Raw genomic sequence first — 23753 nt, forward strand, 5'->3', positions numbered from 1 at the left:
GAGAAGAATGTGTATCCTTCTGTTTTTGGAAGGACGGTTCTATATATATCTATTAGGTCCATCTGGTTTAGTGTTTCATGTAAGGCCAATGTTTGTTGACTTCCATCCAGATGATCTATCCATTGACATAAGCGGAGTATTAAAATTCCCTACTATTATTATGTTGCTGTCAATTTCTCCCTTTAGGTTTGTTAATATTTGCTTTATATACTTTAGTGCTCTTATGTTAGGTGCATATACTTTAATAAATGTTATGTCTTCTTGGTGGATTGTCCCCTTTATCATTATATAATGCTCATTTTTGTGTCATTATTTTTTTAATTATAATCTATTTTGTCTGATATAAGTACAGCTGCACCTGCTTCCTTTTGATTGCCATTTTCTTGTAGTATCATCTTTCATCCCTTCACTTTTAACTTATGTTTGTCTTTAGAGCTGAGATGGGTTTCCTGGGGGGAGCATATTGTTGGATCTTGTTTTTTAATCCATCCAGCCACTCCGTCTTTTGATTGGTGAATTTAATCCATTTAATTTAGGGTGATTATTGATATATGAGGGCTTAATACTGCTATTTCGTCTTTTGTTTTCTAGTTGTTCTGCATTTCCAGTGTTTTCTTTGCCTTGTATTTCTGTCTGCCATTTCAGTTTGGTGGTTTTATGTGATGTGTTTCTCAGTTTTCTCTTTTTTCATGTTTTATGACCCTGCTATGAATTTTTGTTTTGTGGTTACCAAGAGGTTTGTACAAAAGATGTCAAAGATGAGGGGCCAGCCCAGTGGTGTAGTGATTGGGTTTCCACTCTGCTTCGGTGGTCTGCAGTTCACAGGTTCAGATTCCAGGCACACACCTACACACCACGGCATCCCACATATGAAATAGAGGAAGATTGGCACAGATTTTGTCTAGGCAACAATCTTCCTCAAGCAAAAAGAGGAAGATTGGCAATGGATGTTAGCTCAGGACCTATTTTCATCACCAAAAAAAAAAAAGAGAGAAAAAGATCTCATTGATAAGATAGTCCTTTCTCTTGATAGCATCTTATATCCATTTGCTTATGCAAGTTCTGTCCTCCTCCTCTTCCCCTTCTATGTTTTTGTTGTCACAAATTATCCCTTTTTGTATTGTGAGTTCATTACCAAATTGAAGTGATTATAGTTGTTTTTAGTGTTTTCTTTCCCTTTAGCCTTTATGTTATAATTGGGTGTTTACTAACCTATTCTGATATGGAGTTGCAATTTTCTGATTCTATCTGTCTATTTATCACCTTGCTGAAAGCTTTGTTTCTCTTTGCCTTTTTGTTTCAGGCAGGAGAGCTCTTTTCAATATTTCTTGTAGTGCAGGTCTAGTGGGGATGAATATCCTCAGCTTTTGTTTGTCTGGGAAAACCTTTATTTCTCCTTCATATTTTAAAGATAACTTTACTGGATAGAATATTCTTGGCTGACAATTTTTATCTTTCAGTATTTTGAATTTGTCATTTTACTCTCTCTTGGCGTTTAGAGTTTCTGCTGAGAAATATGCAGATAGCCTAATAGGAGTTCCTTCATAGTTATTGGTTTTTTCTCTCTGGCTGCCCTTAATATTTTTGTCATTGATTTTTGACAGTTTTAATATAAGATATTTTGGAGAAGGTCTTTTTGTGTTGAGATATTAGGTTTTCTATTAGCTTCATGTACTTGTATATCCAGTTCCTTCCCCAGGTTTGGGAAGTTCTCAGTTATTATTTCTCTAATTAAGCTCTCTTTTCTCTTCTCCCTCTCTTCTCCTTCTTGGATACCCATTATCATTATGTTGCTTTTCCTAATTGAGTCAGATATTTCTCTTAGAATGTCTCCACTTTTTAAAAACCTCAATTCTCTCTCCTCTTCCACCTGAATCATTTCTAGATTTCTATCTTTGTGTTCACTAATTTTCTCTTCCATATGGCCTACTCTATTTCCAATGCTTTCTACTATAATCCTCATCTCACTTATTGAGTTCTTCAGCTCCGGAGTTTCTGTTTGGTTCTTTTTTTAGAGTTTCAGTCTCTTTGGTGCAGTAGTCCTCCTGTGCATTAATTTTATTCCTGAGCTCATTGAACTATCTTGAGTTTTCTTGTAGCTTGTTGAGTTTCTTCATGACAACTATTTTGAATTCTGTCAATTAGATCACAATCTTCCCTGACTTCAAGTTTGGTGTCAGGAGGGTTGTCATTTTCTTTTTGTGTTACCATGTAACTGTAGTTTTTTATGGTGCTTGATGAGGTGTTCCTCTGCCAGCATATTTGTGGTAGCAAACACCTTTCTTTTTTCTTTCTTTGTGAGGAAGATTGGCCCTGAGCTAACATCTGTTGCCAATCTTCTTCTTTTTGCTTGAGGAAGATTGTTGCTAAGTTAACATCTGTGCCAGTCTTCCTCTGTTGTGTGTGGGATGCCACCACAGCATGGTTTGATGAGCAGTGCTAGGTCCACACCTAGGACCTGAACCTGCGAAGCCCAGCCGCTGAAGCAGAGCATGCAAACTTAACAACTACTTACAACCATTGGGCCAGCCTCACACCTTTCTTATTTGGCTAAGGCTTTGTTTACTGGGATTCTGAGCTGCTACTGGTTGTATTTGAGAGCCTATGCTTTCCACCCTCCACTGCCTCTGCCAGAGGTGTCATTAGTGCTCTTGTTATACTGCTTGTGCCTCTGAGGTTGCTGGTGCTTTGTTGCTTACAGTGTCACTGCAGTCACAGGCATCACCACTGGGGTCACTGGGCTGGTGAGCACCTCTGCTACTTCCAGGGTCACCTGGGTCATGGGTTTCCTTACTGCAACAGGGGGAGGGGGAGAGTGGGGTAGGAGCTGGGGTCATGGGCACTTCCACCATATCCTGGCTTGCTGGGACTGCAGGTGCTGCTGCCATCGGGGGCGGGGGGCAAAGTTGTGGGTGCTGCTACAGCTACAGGGGACCAGAGTCATGGGCTCTACTGTCACTGTTACCAAGTTCCCTGCAGTCTCAGGCACTGTTGCCACATGCACCATCTGTGCTGTTGCTCCAGGTTTTCCAGGAGTGTTGGCACTGCAGCTGCCAAGAATGCTGGGCTTGCAGTTGTCACTGCTGCTGCTGGGTGGGCCAGGGTTACAGGTGACACCACCACTTCCATGAGGGTAAGGGTACCTGGGTCGCAGGTGCCACTGAGGCTCCTAGAGCCTCTGGACTCAAGTGCTAGTGCTGCCAGAGGCCCAGGGTCTTGGATGCAGCCCTTGCTTCTAGAAGGGCTGGTGTTGGAGGTGCCACCACAGGGGGAGGTGGTGTGGGCTGGGTCTCTGGCACCGTTGCAGTTCCTGGAGCCTCAGGTCACAGGTACCACCACTGATTCTAGGGGTACCAGGGCCTCTGATGTATCTCCCATCACTGCTGGGGCAGGGGGAGGGTCTGGGTCATAGACACCATCGCAGTTCCCAGAACCTCCAGCTGTGGGCACCACAGTGGTTCCTGGCACCTCTGGAGTTTGGGCTGCCTGGGTTCCTGCAGCCTCCATTCATGGGCAGTAATGCAATTCCTGGGACCTCTGGTATCAGGTGCGCCCACAGTTCCTGGAGCCCCTGGTCCCAGGAGCTGCCACTGCTGCTCCCCTGGTTCTACCACCTCCACCAGGTTCAGTTCACTCACCTTCAGATATATAGATGTATGAATATCTCAAGCATGCTGGTGTGCGGTGCAGAGAAACCTTCGTTGGTCTATGTATGCTCTGCTGGTTGTAATTTAGAGGGTAGAGACAAAGGGAGCAATTCACTCTGCCGTGATGGTAACATCATTCTTAATGATGGGTTTTATACATAAGATAATTATAGTCCAATATGCATTTATATAGATCATACCTATGAGCTTCCGATTTGTATTTCTGACTGCCTATGTGGCCTTTCACTTGTATAGCGGTTACCTCAAACTCAATGTATTCTTTATAGTATTCCCAAAAGTATATATGTGCTCTGATCTCTTTGAAATTTTAGTTAAAAATATATTTAGGTACGTTCTGGACAATACTATTTAGATATTTAATAGTCAATTCAAACTTATCACATATTCTTTATCTCTGTTGTAACATTATTGGTCACTTACTCATCTAAACTAGAAAAATCAGAGTTATCCATGATTATCCCCTTTCCTCCAAACCCTGCATCAATCCTTCTCAGATTTTTCTACTAAAAAATCCCTAAATAGGGCATCCTGCGGATCATCAAGCCTTGCAACCATGTGCTGAGCCTGTCCTTCCCCATCCGGCGCGATGATGGCTCCTAGGAAGTCATCGAGGGCTACCGGGCCCAGCATAGCCAGCACCGCACGCCCTGCAAGGGAGGTATCCGTTACAGCACTGATGTGAGTGTAGACGAAGTGAAGGCTTTGGCTTCTCTGATGACTTATAAGTGTGCAGTGGTTGATGTGCCATTTGGGGGTGCCAAAGCTGGTGTTAAGATCAATCCCAAAAACTATACCGATAATGAATTGGAAAAGATCACGAGGAGGTTTACCATGGAGCTGGCAAAGAAGGGCTTTATTGGTCCTGGCATTGATGTGCCTGCCCAGACATGAGCACGGGCGAGCGGGAGATGTCCTGGATTGCTGACACCTATGCTAGCACCATAGGGCACTATGATATTAATGCCCACGCCTGTGTCACTGGGAAGCCCATCAGTCAGGGTGGAATCTATGGGCGGATCTCTGCCACTGGCCGGGGTCTTTTCCATGGGATCGAGAACTTCGTCAATGAAGCTTCTTACATGAGCATTCTAGGAATGACGCCAGGGTTTGGAGATAAGACGTTTGTCGTTCAGGGGTTTGGTAACGTGGGCCTGCACTCTATGAGATACTTACATCGTTTCGGTGCTAAATGTATTGCTGTTGGTGAATCCGATGGGAGCATATGGAATCCAGATGGTATTGACCCAAAAGAACTGGAAGACTTCAAATTGCAACATGGATCCATCCTGGGCTTCCCCAAGGCAAAGCCCTATGAAGGGAGCATCTTGGAGGCCGACTGTGACATCCTGATTCCTGCTGCCAGGGAGAAGCAGCTGACCAAGTCCAATGCACCGAGAGTCAAAGCCAAGATCATTGCTGAAGGTGCCAATGGACCGACAACTCCGGAAGCCGATAAGATTTCCCTGGAGAGAAACATTATGGTTATTCCCGATCTCTACCTGAACACCGGAGGGGTGGTGTCCTACTTTGAGTGGCTGAAGAATCTCAATCACGTCAGCTACGGCCGCCTGACCATCAAATACGAAAGGGATTCCAACTACCACTTGCTGATGTCTGTTCAAGAGAGTTTGGAAGGAAAATTTGGAAAGCACGATGGGACGATCCCCATTGTGCCCACGGCAGAGTTCCAAGACAGGATATCGGGTGCATCTGAGAAGGACATCGTGCACTCCTGCTTAGCTTACACCATGGAGCGCTCTGCCCAGCAAATCATGTGTCCGGCCATGAAGTACAACCTGAGGTTGGACCTGAGGACGGCCGCCTACGTCAACGCCATCGAGAAAGTCTTCAAGGTGTACAATGAAGCTGGTGTGACCTTCACATAGACGGATTGTAGCTGACCTCCGCACCACCCTCTCCACCTCTTCATTTGCAGACCTATCGCGAGTTTACATGTAACCACGGAAGTCTATCTCCTCATGACTTAGTGGATAATGGACACCATCCTTAGAAAGTCAATGCAAATCAGCCCCTTAAGAGGAAAGAAATTAAGGTTAGGGGATCATGTACAAGCTAATGAGTGTGAGAGTAGAAATTACCTGGGCCAGAGAGCCATTTGGGTGTTTGGCCTTTCCGTAGAAAGTCTCTGCCTTCTGGCCTTGCCGCCTTGCTGCGTGGCTGCTTGCCAGCCCCGGCAGGGCTGTGGCCCCAGGGAAGCACCTGTTGTCCAGAAGCCATCAGCTGCTTGCTGCTTCAGCTCTGGACAGGTCTGAGACGTGCCCTGACTTTGACACATTTAAGAAGCAGGTGTCTGGCACCTTCATGAAGGTGGCATGGTCCTCAAGTGAGTTATTGGTATTTTACATCAGCAAAATAACTCAGTTTTACAGGTTACAAACAAAACAGAAGCTCTTTCTCTTTATGCATTTTATTCTTTTAGAATAAAATAAGTACATGCTGCTGTAATAAAATTGCCTTTGATCACTTAACAAGCCTAACCCTGACTCAAGCAGTGAATGCCTATAAACATAATAAATGAGAAAAGCTAGTATTTTTATAGCATAAAACAGTATCCTTTATAGCTTATCAGTCGTGTATTGTTGTCCAGCAAAAATAAAAAGCCCGATGGAGAATTAAGTTATCTTCATAGCTGCAAGTGATGGGGGCTATTTTTGTTACGACTGTCGGAATTTACTAGCCACAATTATGACATCTAGTCCAAAGAATGCAGCAACCTCCTTATCATGTTAGTTCATTGTTCTTCTCTTTGGAAAATCTGCTGTGTTGACTAATTAAACAAAAATTCAAGTAGAATGTCCCAGAAAAAAAACCCTTGGGCTCCATGTTTGGAGTCTGGCTGGCAGCTCTGAGCGTTGCCAGTGGCCCCGACTTGGCCTGACTCTGCGTCCGCTTTCAAAGGCCTCGCATTCTGCACACCGCTTCCTTGACAGTGGGCTGAAAACACCCTTGGGGTGAGTGTTTTGTTTGGGAGTTATTTGGCCAGGGCCTTTTCCATAGTAGTGTCCCAATGAAGTACTAGATATTATTTATGTAAGAATGAGCTTTTTTTCTTTTAACAATAATATCCTTTCAGAAATTTCTAACTACTTTGTAACTGTATGACTTAACCTGGTGATAAAAGCAGTTGTTAAAAGTCTACCTTTTCCAAAAAAAAAAAAAAAAAAAAAATCCCTAAATAGCATAGTAGAACATATCTCCCTGTGTAGCGGCAATTGACCCACCAAAAGTGAAAAATCCTTTTACTTCCTATATCTTGTCTTAGGAAGTCAAGCAAAGTTTGCATTTAATCCAAAATATGCCTGTTATGTTTGAATATCACTTAGCTAGTACTGTATTACAAACAATCACAAAATCTCAGTGGCATACAGCAATAAATATTTATTTAACTCCTATATCTGTGAGTCAGCTGGGCACAGATGAGTGGATCTGCTGATTTCAACTGGCCTCCCTTACACATCTGGAGCAGGTAGGAATTTGCAGATATGATCTGGGCTTGACTTGGGGAGCAGCTCAGCTAGACTCCACATGTTTCTCATCTTCCTCTTGGAACGAGTGAGGAAGCAACAATAACTTGGATCCAAGAAATTAAGTCCCATCGGGTAAGCAGTTTTTAAGCCTTTGCTAGTGTCCTGTCTGCTAGTATTTCTTTGGCCAAAACAAGTCACTGCAAAGTCACTGGTAAAGGTCATGGCTGCAGGTATGGTGAAGAATTGGAGCTATTAATGCAATCCACCATGAATATAAACATCCTTTAAATGACATAGGCAAATTACTCATTTTTCCCTAAGCTAGATATAAAATTGATGCCCCAGAAGATGAGCCATATTTATTTTATCGATCTTTTCATCTACAATATGTGGCTAATAATGATATTATTCAGAGGAGTACATGGCTTAGCTGAGAGCTTGGCATGTAGTAACCATCTGACAAATGTTAACTATTGTTAATATTATTATTTCTGGGATTAGGTTGAAATATATACCCTCATAATACCTCCCTGAGTTTAGCCAAAATTAGACATACACCCTAGGATTTACCCATGGCTTTAGAAGCAAATCTGATTAGCTTTCCAGATAATGCCGTATTTATGCCTCCTAGAACATCACCACATATGTCAGTTTGAGAAGCTCCTCAAAGCAAGATTATAGGAGTTTTTATACCAAATTCATGCAGGAAGTAGTAAATACTATACCTTCCCCAGGCCTCTCCCCTAAACCAACCTTTTCAGAAACCTGCAAACTCAGAGGCCCTTGCAAGTGAATTTCTCCTGAAGTCAAACAAACCAGCACACTTCTGTGTTGCTCCTTGATGAATGGAGGCCACTTCCAAATAAATTCTTCCCTACCCACGTTACATTTATTAACTGGAAATGAAAAGTAATTTGGACGTAAATTCATTATAAATAGATCAATATTCCCCTCTGCTCCCTACGGCAATTTCATTACACAGGATTGTAATGCATTTACTACATCCAGCACCTAGGCCTTCAGTGGTTGTATTCTGTAAATCAATGCTTCATAATATAATTCAGACTAATCCCATAATTGAATATAATTAAGAACAGCTTCAGAAAATTGTTATAGAATTATAGAAAGCAGAGATTGAAGAGATTTGTTCGTTGATCCCATGTCCCCCTGCTGAGACTAGGGTTCCCTGTAGCTTTTCTTTCCAGTGATCTGTCTGGTCTTGTGTTGAAGTCTTGTAAGAATTTGTCTGTCTGATTTTTCTCTTTGAGACCCCACTCAGAAATATAATAGTTTTCACCAGATATTTTAGCATAATATTTATTTTCAGTGGTACTTGCCTCTCATCATTCTTTGAAGATGTATTTCATTTTGGGAGTTACAAGGCAATCTAGACTGCAGAACGTTCCAAAGAGAGGAAATGAAACCCTTAGGGGGAAAATGTATAGTGACTTAAAATGAGATAAAATATTGGCTTATTTAATGAAAAGCACAGCCAGATCCAAGCAGTCACACAGGGCTTTATTTCTCCTTCTCTTGGCTCTGTTTTTTCTCTGATCAGTGTCTGTTTCTGGCAGATTTTCCCTAAGGGGTGGCAAAGGTGGACCTTGACAGCTCCAGGCTTTTACAGGAGACCTATTCATTCCCAATATCTATATCAATCCCCCAAAAGGATGCTGACTGGTTCTGAGGTATGTGCCTACCCTTGGCCAATCTTATCCCAACTTAGAAGGGATATTCTGATAGGCTAGCCTAGGTCACATATCTCCCATTGTGGTAGGAATGGTAAGACTCCTTGATCAACAGTTCCACAGAACCATAAGGAGAAGAAGAGAGGGTTAGTTCCCTTAAGGAATGGTTTGGGGGTAATAAAAATTAAATATATATATATATATATATATATATATTTTCTACTTATCTTATTCTTCTTCCATTTTGAGTGAATTGCAATTCCTATCTTATTTCCTCAGGAGTGAAAACTGTAAAGGTAGCCTACCTCCTAGTCCAGATATTTGGAGAGTACAATAGAAAAATTTTCTTTTGCTGACTTCTAAACACACATTTGGGTAAACAGGCTACCTGCTGAGGGAACACCTCCCATTTCAAGCATCTGATAAGGAGATAAAAAGGAAGATGTTGGGGTTGGTGGAAGACAATATGGCCAAGGGGGAATGGAACTGAAAGTATTACATATTCCCTTCCAATTCTGAAAATCCACTGTCAAATGATTTTCTTAACACAAGAGAATGATTCCTTGGATCCAGCTAAAATATAGGACACCTACCAATCCTATGTTATAATTCCTTCTTGAATCCTCCTTCCTCCTGAGAACTAAATTCTGATAACACTGGGGCCTGACTTTTGTTGGCAGGTCAGAACTTGTGGATACAGCAAGTTGTGGGGTGGGTGCAGTTTCCGTGATTCATGGGAGCCCAAGATGAACTGCGGAGGGAAGATGCTGCCGTGGAGGGAGGGTCTTTGAATGTTTTCTCCAAGTGGGATTCAGTTCAAGAAAAGTTGCATCTTCATACCAGGACAACCATCTTCCTGGATATTTTTTTGGCAAGAGAAGAAATTCGTAGGCTATGCCGTTGTCTTCTCTTCTTCCCCTCAGCAGAACCACTCAGTTTACCACTAACATTTAAAAAAAAATTCCTGGGGCCTGCCTGGTGGTGTAATGGTTAAGTTCCCATGCTCCACTTGGGCGGCCTGAGGTTTGCCAGTTTGGATCCCAGCGGAGACCTACCACTGCTTATCAAGCCATGCCGTGGCAGGAGTCCCACATATAAAATGGAGGAAGATGGGCACAGATGTTAGCTCAGGGCCAATCTTCCTCAGCAAAAGGGGGAGGATTGGTGGCAGACGTTGGCTCAGGGCTAATCTTCCTCAAAAAAAAAAAAAATTTCCTTGCCCTGTCTCTTATCTCTTCAGTGAAATGTCATATAGTATACGGAAAGATCTAGAAGCAATTAAATTTACTTTTGATCTGTGATTTTGGAAAAATTGTTCTATAATAAGTGTTTTTAATATATATTGAAAGATATCTGATATGAAGTGAATAACAAATTTCAATAAATTAAATAACAGCCTGGTCCCTTTGTGAATTTGTCTTGTGCATCATTTTCAAAATGATAAAGATGCCGAGAAGGGCTGGCAGCTAGGAAAACACTTCCATGCAATACCGGAATGTGTACAGTTTAAAAATAATGGCCAAACCTTAGATATTGATTGAAGTACCTAAAACTGTTTGAAAACCAGAGATTGGCATTAGAGAATGAGACTTCTCCCAGGAGGAATAGTTACCTGGCTCCTGGGCTAGCAACCACCAACATGATTATTAAAAGTTTAAAGACGATTAGTAGTATTTAAAATAACACAGGTTAGGTCTAGTAAAATTGATACCATTGTATCCCCCTTTGCTATATTACAAAACTACCTTCAAATCCCAACCCATATCTACTTATCATTTATCTGAAGAACTGAAATATTTCACTATCAGATGATTTTGACCATGTATTGGAATTCATTGTAACTAGTTTTGACCTGGTTGCATCACAATTTATACAATAAAATACCTTTGAAAGTATCTTTAAAATCTGGATAATGATATTATCCTTTTCGGCCCTCACTCCTACCTTGAGCTTCCTCTAGGTGCATCCCTCCTATAAACACATCCCTTGTATCCCTTACAGATATCTGCATTCACAGGCTCTTGGAGTTTGCTGACCCATCCAAGAGACTTAGAAGAATATTTGCCGTGCATGGAGTACATTTCCCCTCTAGTTAGTCACCTGACCTAATCTTAATTAGCACCTTAGGTGAGGGACAAATTTTACCTCTTGCTTAATGAATCAATACGTTAATGAAATCCTTCTAATATGGTGTATGTTCCTTATTCCCCTTTCCATGTATGTCCCTAAAAAGCTTACAGAGCTAGCATTCTAGCAATATAGGATCCAGACTGTTTGTTTTCCAAATAAATACTCAGTGACAGAATTTCTAAACTTGACAACACCTTAGACTTTGCTTGATCCCTATGGCTAATGACAAAGACTCTATAAATAGCGTAGGTGAGAGAGTCCTGTTCTTGGTAGGTGGAGAAGTCTCCACTTATGCTGGATGTATTCACAGTCAGGGTCAATACCACAGATGTTCCTGACCCTGCCTCTTCGATGTGCTCTTAGTTGATGAGGATGGGGGAAGGGAGGAAGAAAAACAGAGGAAGGCATGCTATGTTAGACCCTCCTATCAGAATGACTGATAGATCCTCCTGTCAGAATGACTCTGGCCCCTGAGGAAATAAGAACACAAGTGCAAGTCTAGCCTCTCTGTTGTTGCTTTAATACTTAGCACCTAACCGTGTCTGAGAACTCTGACAGTAACTACTCTCCACTCCTCGAACGGGGGAAGGTCCTCTCAAACTGCCCCCAAATACTGTCAGTCTCTCTTAAATCCAGATTATCATAATGCTGTTTGCTGGAATCTTATCTCTTCTGGGCTAATCCTTATTTTTTTCTAATCTTTTTTTTAACTTGACTTTTATTTTTATCAGACCTATACATTCACCTGGTTTTAAAAATCAAAATTTCCACGATGATCATTATTTAAAACAAAATTAAACAAAACAGCTGTCGTTTGCCCAATTTCCTTTGCCCCATCCTGTTCCCTAGAGTCAATGACTTTAAGTTTGTTTTCTTGAATATTTTAGTGTTTACCTCCATATCTCTAAGTAACGTGATTGTTGCACCACTTTTGATCTGAGGAGGTTTTGGTATTAACAATTATAATTCTATAGAAGAGGAGGATCTAGTTCTCTTTCATGAGCATCTCCACACTATTTGTGCCCCATTTTTCTGAAATAATTGTATCATCATTATGATAAGCCCAGCATTCAGTCCTCACCTTAGTATGGCAATGTGAACATTATTCACAAGTCAGCCTTGCATTATACTAAAATTATTTTTACTTTTTTGCGTTTGTTTTATTTTCCTGGAGCTAAAAACTGTATTCTGTTTACTTAGTTTTCTATGCACTATTAACTCACTCATCTACAAGCTCCCTCCCAGTTATCTAAAATCTTCTTCCAATATGCGCAGATACATCAGACATCTTATCAATTTCCTCTCCTTGGAATCATCTTTCTCACGGTTTTCTGTCCTATTCCAATATGAAATATGGTCTCTATGTTTCACAGCTGTCCTCTTGAGGTCACCCTTCATCATGAACCTGGGGATTTCTTTGCCTTTCTCTTGAGTGATCTGAACCTCAGATCCTGTCTTTTCCTTTTTCTTGGTCTAGTCCCTTGTTTTGTTTTGTTTTGGTGAGGAAGATTGTCCCTGAGCTAGTATTTGTGCCAGTCTTCCTCTATTTCACGTATGGGACACCATCACAGCATGGCTTGATGAGTGGTGTGTAGGTTCACACCCAGGATCTGAGCCTACAAACCCTGGGCCTCTGAAGCAAGCTTAACTGCTATACCACCAGGCTGGCCCCAACTAATCTTTTGTTTTTGTGGAGCACATTCTCCAGCAGCTTTCTCATAAAGGATGCCTGAAGGTGGGGGAGGGTAGACTTTTTAAGATCTTGCATATATAAAAGTCTATAGTCTACCCTCACACATAATCAATAAATTTCCTGGATTTAGACTTTTATAGTGAAAATTAATTGATTCCAGAATTATGAAGGCATGGATCCATTCTGGTTCCCAGTGTTGCTGTTGAGAAGTGCAAAGCCATTCTGAATCACACTCCTCTAGGAATGACCTGCCTTTAATCTCGGGCAGTCTTTAGTATCTTTTTGTATCCCTAGTGTTCTTAAATTTCACAGTAACACATCCAAATGTGGATCTTTTCTCATCCATTGTACTGAATACTCAGTGAGATCCTTTAACCTAAAAATTCACAGCCTTGAAATTTTCTTGAATTATTTCTTTGCTTATTTCCCCTTTCTATTTGGTCTATTCTCTCTTTCTGTAACTTCTGTTATTTGGATGTGGAACCTCCTAAATTGATTCTTTAACTTTCTTCTTTTATCTATTTTCCATATATTTCTTTTTTGCTCTACTTTCTGTGAGATTATCTTAATTTTTCTTTTTTTTTCCACTTTATTGAGGTATAATTGACAAATAAAATTGTAAGATATTTAAAGTGCAGAACGCGATGATTTGATGTACATATATATTGTCAAGGGATTCCCACACCTGAGTTAACAATCCATCACCTCGCATAGTTACCTTTTTCTGTTTTCAGTAAGAACATTTAAGTTCTACTCTCTTAGAAAATTTCAATTATACAATACTGTGTTCTCACCTATAGTCACCATGCTGTACAGTAATGTTTTCTTTCAACCGTTACACTGAAGTATTTTTGTTGTTTGCTCATTTCTTATTATTTGTTGTACTTTCTGTTATGATTATTTTTAATTTCTATGAGCTCTTTGTTATTTACTAAAGTTCTTTTTATTAATCCTGTTCCTATTTCTTAGATATTCATTTTTTTCTTTTATATTTTGAAGTTTTCACTGCCACTCACAGCATTAGTTTCTCCAAGATATTCGTTCTAATTTTTGTTCTTTGAGGAAGGTTACCCCTGAGCTAACATCTGCTGCTAATCCTCCTCCTTTGGCTGAGGAAGACTGGCCCTGAGCTAACATCCGTGCTCATCTTCCTCTACTTTATATGTGGGACGTCTGCCACAGCATGACTTGACAAGTAGTGTGTAGGTCTGCACCTGGGATCTGAACTGGTGAACCCCAGGCCACCAAAGCAGAACGTGTGAACTTGACCACTGTGCCACCAAGAAGGCCCCTATTCTTTTTAATTTTTAAAAAATATTTCCTGAGATGTCTGACCATCTTTACACATCTGTTCATACTTAAGAATGAAATTGTTTAAAAAGCTAATTGGATGTATCGTGACAATGTCAGGTTCCTGGTTTTGATAACACACTGTGGTTATTTAAGATGTTAGCATTGGTGAAGCTGGGTGATAGGTACATGGAAATTTTCTACACTGTACTTTGCAACTTCTTATGAGTTTATAGTGATTTCAGAACAAAAAGTAAGAACAAATGCTAATTGGAAAGTCCAGGTGTTCAGAGAAGGGCTTACTTCCTGTAGTGTGACTGGATGATCTTCTGGCAAGACACTTTCACTAGAACTCTGATAGCACTTTCTTCAGGGCTTTAACACTGGGCTGCTCAGATGCACCCATCTCCTGCCTACTGGCCAATGCCCTGGCAACTAAACTGAGGAAAGTACGCTATACATTTGGTATAAATATTCACTTGATCTCTTCATTTTTGGTATGGTTCCCACCCTTAACCATCCTGAGGTGATTCCCAGTCAAAGGTCTCTCTACTATACCTTTTCTAGAGGACAAACGTCCAGTCTTCTGTTGAAGTGGGAGAAGCGTAATTGCCTGGCTGTATGGAATGGGTGTGTGGGAGGGTGGACCTGGAGACATAATTGTTTCAATTAATCTTTTTCTTTTTAGTCTTATCCAAACCATCAATTCCCAAAGAGCCTGTTGCTCCCACTCCTAAAGGTTTCATGAATTTGGTTTGCTTCCTGTTTTTCTCCACTGCTGAGTCAATTATTACTCATCCTTCTGCTTTTATGTTGTTGTTGCTGTTTTTTGTTTCACTGTATTTCTTCCCCTTTTTTGTAGGATTTTGCAATTAATGAAATCTTTTACTTTCTTTTTGATGAGGTTTCGAGGAGGAAGCAGAGTAAAAGCTGTCTACCAAGCTAATCTTAAGGTAAAAGTCAGGTCAAGTCAAAAGCTTAAGCATGGTTCCATGAGACACACAACAATGAGAAAACGGTTATACTTTCAAGGAGCTACCCTCACTGCGTGGATCCAGACCAGAATTTCAAAGGCAGCTAACGTGCTTCAGAGGAGGGTTTTCCTACATTAAAAGAAACAAACATCCTGATACTATCTCTTGAAATAACCGTAGCCTGTCTCAAAAAGCTCAATATTTTCAGACAACAGTTCATGACAAATGCAGACCAAGAGAATTTGGTTCATAAATGCTAATATCTGGTGCGTATCATAATCACCATGATATGATGGTGGATTTATTTACATTCATTTATTTATTCAACAAATATTTATTGAGCCCTTGCTATGTGCTAAGCGCCATCTAACCATGGACACTGCCTGAAAGAAATGTGAAGAAAATGGCAGAACTAGTAATATCGACAACTACAATCTCCTTTAAAGCACAGACACAAAAGCTGTTAAGTTAGGAAAAGACTATAAACATTATCTAGTCTCAAATCCCTAATTAAATGTATGAACAATGGTTATAGACAACAACCTGTAGGGGCTACCCCCTCTTCTATTTGTTGAACTAAAGTATGATTATGATTATATCTAGTGTCCAAATGATGGCAACTTATTGATTATACAATAGCCACACCAGGGTAATGAAAACAGAATCCATTTTTAAATTATATATATACACCATTATCATGCTCTTATTTCTTTGCTCTTATTTTTGCAAAGCAAATTGGAATCTAAGGAGCTAGTTCAATTCAATGTTCCTGAAAAGGGGGATCTGGGGTTCCAGGTATGAGATGAACTACTAAAGTATTTGCAAAATCCTCCTAGTGGCTTGGTGAACTTTACTATTTTACATGAAATGGAATTCACAAAGTTCAACAAGGCACTTTAGTGTTTGTTTGGCACTATGTAGAGTATTACTCAATCACTTCCATAAATGTCATTTGTATATAACTTAGAAAACTTTACTCAATGACCAGGAACTTCTATCTATACCCTAGAGAAAATTTTAGTCTTCTTTGTTTACACGATTGGAAACAGCATGATAGACAAGAAGACAGATTCTAGAGCTAGATTATCTCAGTTTATATCTTGGCTCTGCCATTTACTGATAAAATTAAATCGTGACAAAATTAATTTTGTCCTCTATACCTCAGTTTCCCCATCTTTAAAAGAGGGACAATGATAACACAATTAGCATGAGATAGTTTATGTTAAGCACTTTGAACATACCTGGCCCTTGTCGTACCCATTGTGGCCCCAGATATAATGTTTAGGGAAAATTTACTAGAATTTCTATTTCAAAAGGGATTATGCATCTCCTTCCTCTACTTTGTGGCATGTGTTTGTTTTCCCTTTGGCTTTTAAAATTTATTCCCCTACAGAAGTATAGAGCCTCTTACAGTCTCTTTCCTTTTCTTGTCTTATTCTCTTAATAAATTTAATAAAAATTCCTTGCATTTTTATAGCACTTTAATGGTTTGCAAGTCAGGTTCCCACTTTTTCTGGTCATTAGGACAATGTCATGCTTATTATTATCATCCCATTTTCAAGGTAAGCAAACTGAGATTCAGATGTTAAATGATTGCCTGGGGGCCACACTTAAATCCAGGTCCTTTAATCAGAAATCCTGTGCTGTTTCCATTACATCAAATGGCTTTCTCATAAATAGAAAATGACAGGAAATTATCAATTTCAATTTTACCCATTTTGTTTTAATAAAATGAGTTTAGCTCCTTTTCTTTGAAGAAAATGCTTATAGCAATGACTCCATGAACAAAAATATAGCTAGAAAGATGAATTCAGCCCAAAGTGATTCTATATCATGAAAATTTGAGGCTACAGCTCTTGGCAATGGCTTTTCCTCCCATGACTCAATCTCTCAAACCCCCAGGGTACCTAAAGCCTTACTTACGAAGACAACAAGTGAGTCTCTAGCTGCCAACCTCAACATCATTCAAAGCAAACTGTCAAGATGTATTTAGTTTTGAAATGTATGCCCATGTTTATATTATAAATTTAAAGTCCAAATTTTGAAGAGGGGTAAGATATTTGCTAAGAGTTTGAAAATGTTTGAAGGATCTGAAAGACCACATTAGTATTTTTTAAAAAACCTTTTTATTAGTTCTGTTGGTTTATAAGTTTAAAGGTATCGCAACACCTGATTCTGTAGTTTTTACCTGTTTTGTTTCCCATCCTTATCCCTGGTGAGGGGGGTACCTTGTAGTAGGAAAGCACATCACAGTCAGCAATGGAGAAGTGATCCATACTGGTGTAAGACAGGGGTTTTGTCCTGTAAGCGCTGAGATACATCCAGTATCAACCTGCAACACAAGAGGAAGAGTCACACTAGCCTTGACCAAAAGGGAAGAGAGAAAAAGAAGTTTGGAACACAGCACCCAAAGGAAGAGGAGTGGAGGAAGGAGGAAGGGATGCAAGGGGAACAGGACCCAGCCACTCCATTGGAGGGCAAATCTAAGGCTGAAAGTTGGGCAGTGGCAATTGCAAAGAAAAATTTTGCACCCATCTCAGTATTCCCAGTGGATTCATCAGTGGCTACTCCTAAGACTGACTGTTTTTTTCTGGTAATAGAGGATGCCACTACACCATGATTCCAGACACTACAAGACCTAACACAGGACAGCAGAGGCATGATTATTCCTGAGTGTGTGGTGAGAGAGAATGGTACAATACAATGAACTTACCAAGGGTTGAAAAATTGTGCAATGAATTCACTGAATTTTTTCCCCTTCTTTTTCTAAGCATAGATGAGCCAATTGCCCAAATCCTTGAATATCAGTGAAAACCCAGGCTTGAAAATAGGACATCAGGACATCAATAAGACAATGCTGGTGGGAACTGTCTGACCCCTGGATTCTTTGTGCAATCAAAAGATTCCCATTGTATCTAGAGCCTTAAAAAGTTGAAAATACAGTTGAATAAATTATTTCATTCTTTAATACCTAATACCTCTGCAAAATTAGGTCATCATTCTCTAAATCCTTTGTTTTAAATACTTTATTTTTAATATAAATGGTACATAAAAATAAAAGGACCTTAAACGCTAACAGACATATTTTGTCTTTGCCCCTTTTACATTCTTTGTTTCAGCCTATAAATCATATGTGAACCAAAGCAGTTTCTTGAATATTAAAATATGGACTTCACACGTAAGTCTAAAGTTTAAGCAGAGACTCTCGTCCAATCATCCAGTGTGGCCAGAAAGACTTGAGGCTGACTCGCTCCCCAGGGTCATCTCAGTTCACCCTGCACTAAACGGACAAGCTCTCCCACCTAACGGAGAGCCTTAAATCTGTCAAAAGGGAGGTGGCCTCAGACACAGAGTGGAACAACTCCTTACCTTGAGTTGTTTAAGTGTTCAGTGATGGTTCAGGAAAAACAACTCCTTATTTGGAGCTGTTTACTCTTTCTGCCTTTCTCCCTTTCCTGGGACCTCAGATGACCCTCTCCCTGAGGCGTGGGGGGCTCTCCACAGGAGCCCATTGAGGTGTTCTGTCCTAGGAAGCCTGCTTGCAGCGTGAGGCCGCGAGCTTTTCGCCTTTAGCACAGGCAGGCCCCAAATCAGCAGGATTACCTCCTCTTGGCCTTGTTTAATAACTAGCTCTGCCCTCTTCAAGGTAACACATTTCCCAGGTCTGAAGTGGCATAGACAAACCCGATGTCTGAAAGCTCAATTTTGGGAGTAAAGACAGAATGAAATAAAATGCGCTGTACAATTGTTTATGAAAACGTGGGGACAGGAATAGAGAAAGAGCAATAACAGAAATCCCTGCTCCTCCTTTTAGTCATTTGATCCTGTTCTGTCCAAATCTTTAACTAGCGCTGCCTTCATAGCAATACAATGGATAGATTCAAATTTTATTTCTACTCCCATCTCTCAGCAGAGAGACGACCAAGCTGACAAAGCCAAGTGGAAAAGATTGCGGGAAGTAAAAGAAAAGAGAAAATTGAGGTCTAGATTCCTAATGCCTGTGTAATTGAGCATTAGCTGCATAATGTTTGTGTAATTTCATGCCAAGAGCCCAGATGGGGGTGGGGGACACAGTCTAAGGGTGTACAGGACTTATTCTTAATAATATGTTTCTTCTTGGCATGGACATTCTAACCAAACAGAGAATGTTTTTGGCTAATTAGATGCATCAGCACGTTCCCAGGAAGTGGAAGGTGAATTAGTACCTTGTGTGATTGGGCAAGGATCCAGCTGGATGGAGCAGAGCAACTGAGACACCCCACCCTTCATGGTGGGCTGGCAGATTCCAGAAGGGCTCATTCTGTGAGCTGGGAAGTCATCCAGTATCAATGACGGGTGGTTTCAAACAGGCGCACTCTAATATGCAGACCCAATGAGCCAGAGAGAAAGCCCCTGTCAAGCAGTTGCATCCCACCCTTGTTATGAATCAGCTGCATTTCTACCTCACAGCATATGGGGTTTAAGACCCGGGTCACAACTACATGGTGGGCAGCTGCAGAGTTTAAATAATTGTTGCCCCTGACTCAGAGAGGCCATATCACTCTGTGGTTTTAGATGACAATGTTTTAGACTTTAGTGAAAACCCATTCAGAATGGAAGTCGGGCCCAATTTCTTTGTCTTAGTGAATCTGATTTTTTTCTCTCTCTCTTTCAAGAAGCAGCACAGAGTTAAGTCAGTGAGAAGCCAAAGGGAGTTGCTGCCCTACTAAGTCAGATTTAAACGGAATTGATTGGTGTCACCAACATCTCAGAGATTCCTGGAAACTTGATAAGGCTGTTCATTTCCTTGAGGAACAACCTAGAACAGGAGCCGGGTCTGTTTGGCAAATGGTTGAATCAGAAGAGCAGCACTGTGTGCAGTAAAAAGCCATGCTCACCACTTGAACGGGGAAGCCATAGGGAAGGAGAGGAAGAAAAGGTCAGTAAGGGGTGGACTCAAACCACTGCTGTTGGCAACATCCTTTGTTCTCCAGGGAAAATTGAAACTTGAGGCCAGAGAAAAGGGAGGCTGTGGGATGATTGGGGAAGGAGTACTCTGATCAGTCCTCTGGCATATGAATGGAGAACAGCTCCAGAGGCTGGGATTACACTGACCTGTGTTCATATCCAAGCTCAGTCACTTCTTATTCGTTCACTACCTTTGTCACCTAAAGCGAGTTAGTTTTGCTCAGGAACAAAATGAATGTTATAATACCACCTCATCTTCGAGGGCACTTGAGAAGATTAAAGGAAATGTTTTTAAAGTGTTTGTCGCCACACCCAGCACATAGTGAGCACTCAATAGGTTATTGGTGGTGGTGGTGGTGGTGGTGGTGATGTCATAGCCACTGGCTAGGAAAAGTATGTCTCTTCTCAAGCCCCTTGTAACTTTCCTCCCAAGGGAGGAGGAAGGCCCCAGAAGCAGAGAGGCTGTTACTCCAGGCCATCAACCTCTTTGGCAATACAAATAATCATGGCAAAAAAACACAAAAACTTTGAACTCGAACAAATAGAAGGGGCAATTTATTTTAAAGATCTTAGACTATCTCAGGGAAACTCAAGGAGAGAAACTCAGTTGGGCCTCAGGAGCAACTGGAATCAGAAGGCAGGGGCCTAATTGCTTGTTTTGTTGAGTAGGATTCTCTTTCCCTTCCCTGAGGCAGCACAGAGCTAAGCTTATGGAAAGCCAAAGGGAGTTGCTACTCCTGTCTGGACCTTGTGCTAACCTTTTCTTCTAAGTTTGTTCTATTGTCTGGTTTGCTGAGGTCATAGCTGTGGAACCATGGAACTGTGGAATCCAAGTAGCAGAAGATGCTCTTGGATTTACATTTTACAGTCTAGGTACCCAGACAGAGACTAACTTATCTTTGTCAGATCCAGTTACAAACAATCTAGGACAGACAGAAATTGTCCAGTTCGGGTAAGGGAGCCACTCCTCGACTACAACCATGTCTGTAACGGACACAGCTCGGGGCAGGTGCCCAGGCCTGGATCAACCACCATGACCATGAGGGCAGAATCATGTCAGATTAACACAGTGTCTCCCATGGTAACCATATAAATGGGTATGGAATCAGTTCTCAGAGGAAGTGGAGTTCTTGGAAGACAGAGTTTAGTAGGTCTCTGCCCAGAACCCTCTCCATGCTGGAAGGGCAATGTGTTGGAAGCAGATCCCTAATTCCATATCCTTGGATTCCTTGGGATTGTCACGTTCTAACCTGCTTTTGCAGAGAGGCAGAATGAACTATGGCATCAGGGTGACCTCAGAGTTGCTGTAATCATGGAAAGGGGATGAAGGGTTTAAGGAACTTTGGGAAAAAAAAAGAGCTTTGCACCATTTTTTTTAAATGAGTCCTTTGGCCCAATGCAAACCACTCAGGATTTACTCAACCTCTATTTATCGATAAAATGTAAACATTAAGATAGATTCGAGTCCTGGCTGTGCCATGTAGTAATTGTATGACCCAGTGTAGGTTACTAAACCTTGGTTTCCTCACGTTTACAACGAGGATAACACTGACACCACCCATCTAGTGTTGTGAGAACTGAGTGAGAAAATAGGTGTAACATGCTTAGTACAGTGTACATGGCATAGCACTCAGGAAACATTAGCTATTATGGTTCCTACCTCAAACAATTTTTCATTCTACAGACTCGTACTATACCACCTTAAATTATAGCTGTTAGTGTCTTTCTCCTCCTTCAGTGATTATGAACTCTATGAGGGCAGAGATCACTTCTTGTCTTTATGTCGCAGGCCTCCCACAGCAGAAGCTCACTAAATACTGACCAGATGCATGAAGAATGAATGATGCCTGGGCTGGATGGTCCTGTGTATGCTTTCCACTGTCTCCTGGGGGCTCTGCAAACGGGAAACATCCTATGGTAACACAACTGGGGCATACGTTGTGAGCTGACATCTTTCACAATTTCAGATGGTTTCATTCCATTTATCTGTTCATTCATTTCCCAAATAATTACTGAATGTTTACTAATATTCCAAATAGGAGCCAATTTCTGCTTATATAGCGATGAACAAACTCCTGCCCTCATGGAGTTTACATGAAATATGGTATGTTAGTGCTGGGTTCTGATGCCCCCATGTGCAAGCCCATTCGGCCTGGATGATAACTTCTGTTTAATTCTGTCTGCCTTGCTTGCTGGTGACCTCCTTGAGTACGAGAGCTGTACATTTTCTTCTGTGCCTAGCTCAGTGACTTTTACATAACAGGGCTCAATAAATAATGAACGAATGAATGAAGAGAGAAATGATTTCCTAGAATTATCCCTGATAATTTTTGCATATATTTATTCCTTATTGAACCTGCAGATCCTTTGAGTGAGAGGGGAAGAGCAGTGAGTTTTATGGGTTCGGCCCTTTGAGACTTCCAAGTCTTGCATGAATGAGTTGAGTGATAGATATACCCATGGTCTCTGAAGCAAACAAAACAAAACAAAGCAAAACCAAACAGTGAGAATAAAATTTGATTTTAAGAAAATACCCTTTTCTTTTAGAAAAGAGATACATCTCTCTCCCAACCTTAGCTCTTTCCCCTCAGAGCTCAAACTTATATTATTAATCATTTGAAATAATTGTTTCCATGGAGACAGCCCAGCGACTTCCCAGAGTGGAATAGCAGCTTTGCAAACTTTTGCGCCCTTAGGTCAGACACACAACTGCTTTGACTAACACAAACTTTTAAAGGTGATTTTAAACAGAGTTTTAAAACCAAGCTTTAAATAAGAATAAGTTGATTTAATGTGTTATTCTATTAAAAAAATGCTATCTAGACAAGCAATGGGTTATCTTTATCCCTCCAAGAAAATATTAGACAATAGGAATTGGGTTATTAAAAGATTAACTTGTAAATAAAACATATTTTCTTCTTAGCATGTTCTTATGAAATGCACGCTCATTATGAAAACTCTGGAAAACACACAAAAAGAAGAAAATGTAGGTTTCTGCTCAAGATGGCAGACTCAGCCATTCCTTACAACCTCTGTCTGTTATTGCCAAGTCCCCAGACATTGGAGAAAAGTGATATTTATAGCTCCCGTTATCCTGTCTCCTTCCCTGGGGTCCAAAGTTGTCAGAGGGGTCCCTACTGAATTTAACATTGAATAAGCTGCATCACTGACAGGCACCACATTTTCAACTTGTTGATCCATGAAATTTAAATATCCTTAGTATCTAGTTCATTAACAAGCTCCCTTTCCTCTCATTTCAGTGAAAGCAAAACAAAACAAAATACCTTACTTTTCTAAAGCCAGGAGCAATTGCATAGGACTGTTTTTCAAGTATTGTTTTCATCATTTGTGATTTATTTATATAGTCAGGCACCATTCTAAGTGCTTTAGAAATATTATTTCATTTAATTGCCATAACACCTTATAAGGTATGTGCTATCATCTGCATTTCATAGATAAGGAAACTGGCGGCATTCAGAGGGTGAGTAAACAGGAGTAGTGGTAAGTGGATACGTTTACAATATTCTTATATTCTCTAGATAGTTGCTGGAATCCTCTCCTGCTGAAAACCTGCTCCTGGTACAATTCTTGCCCATTCTCTTCTTAGCGCCAATCTATTCCACTACCCAGCCCCAAGGACATACAACTAATGTCTGCAACACTTTTTTTATGAAAGTTTGGAAATCATTATGTGTCTGTAGTTTATCTTAAAATACTTTGGCATCTATAGACAAGCACATTATCATGTATGCAATAGGCAGCTTAAGCTTCAACTCTAGGAACACAGTTGATTTCATTGAGAATGCACACTGCAGGGGGTCAGCTGGCGGTGTATCAGAAAGCCCACACTCAGGGACAGCTGAGACAACTGCACT

The 23753-nt window shown here is 40.7% G+C and overlaps 1 protein-coding gene across 1 annotated transcript; it reads left to right on the plus strand.

Annotated features, from left to right (window-relative positions):
• Positions 1-4196: 4196 nt before the first annotated feature.
• On the plus strand, positions 4197-6857 carry LOC100069935 (glutamate dehydrogenase 1, mitochondrial-like). Its single transcript, XM_023644760.2, is given in 2 exon segments — positions 4197-4545; positions 4548-6857. Coding segments are annotated over 2 exon segments (1170 nt in total). The 5' UTR covers positions 4197-4382; the 3' UTR covers positions 5555-6857.
• Positions 6858-23753: the final 16896 nt, after the last annotated feature.

This window comes from Equus caballus, chromosome 7 (genome assembly GCF_041296265.1).
Source record: "Equus caballus isolate H_3958 breed thoroughbred chromosome 7, TB-T2T, whole genome shotgun sequence".
Lineage (NCBI taxonomy): Eukaryota > Metazoa > Chordata > Mammalia > Perissodactyla > Equidae > Equus > Equus caballus.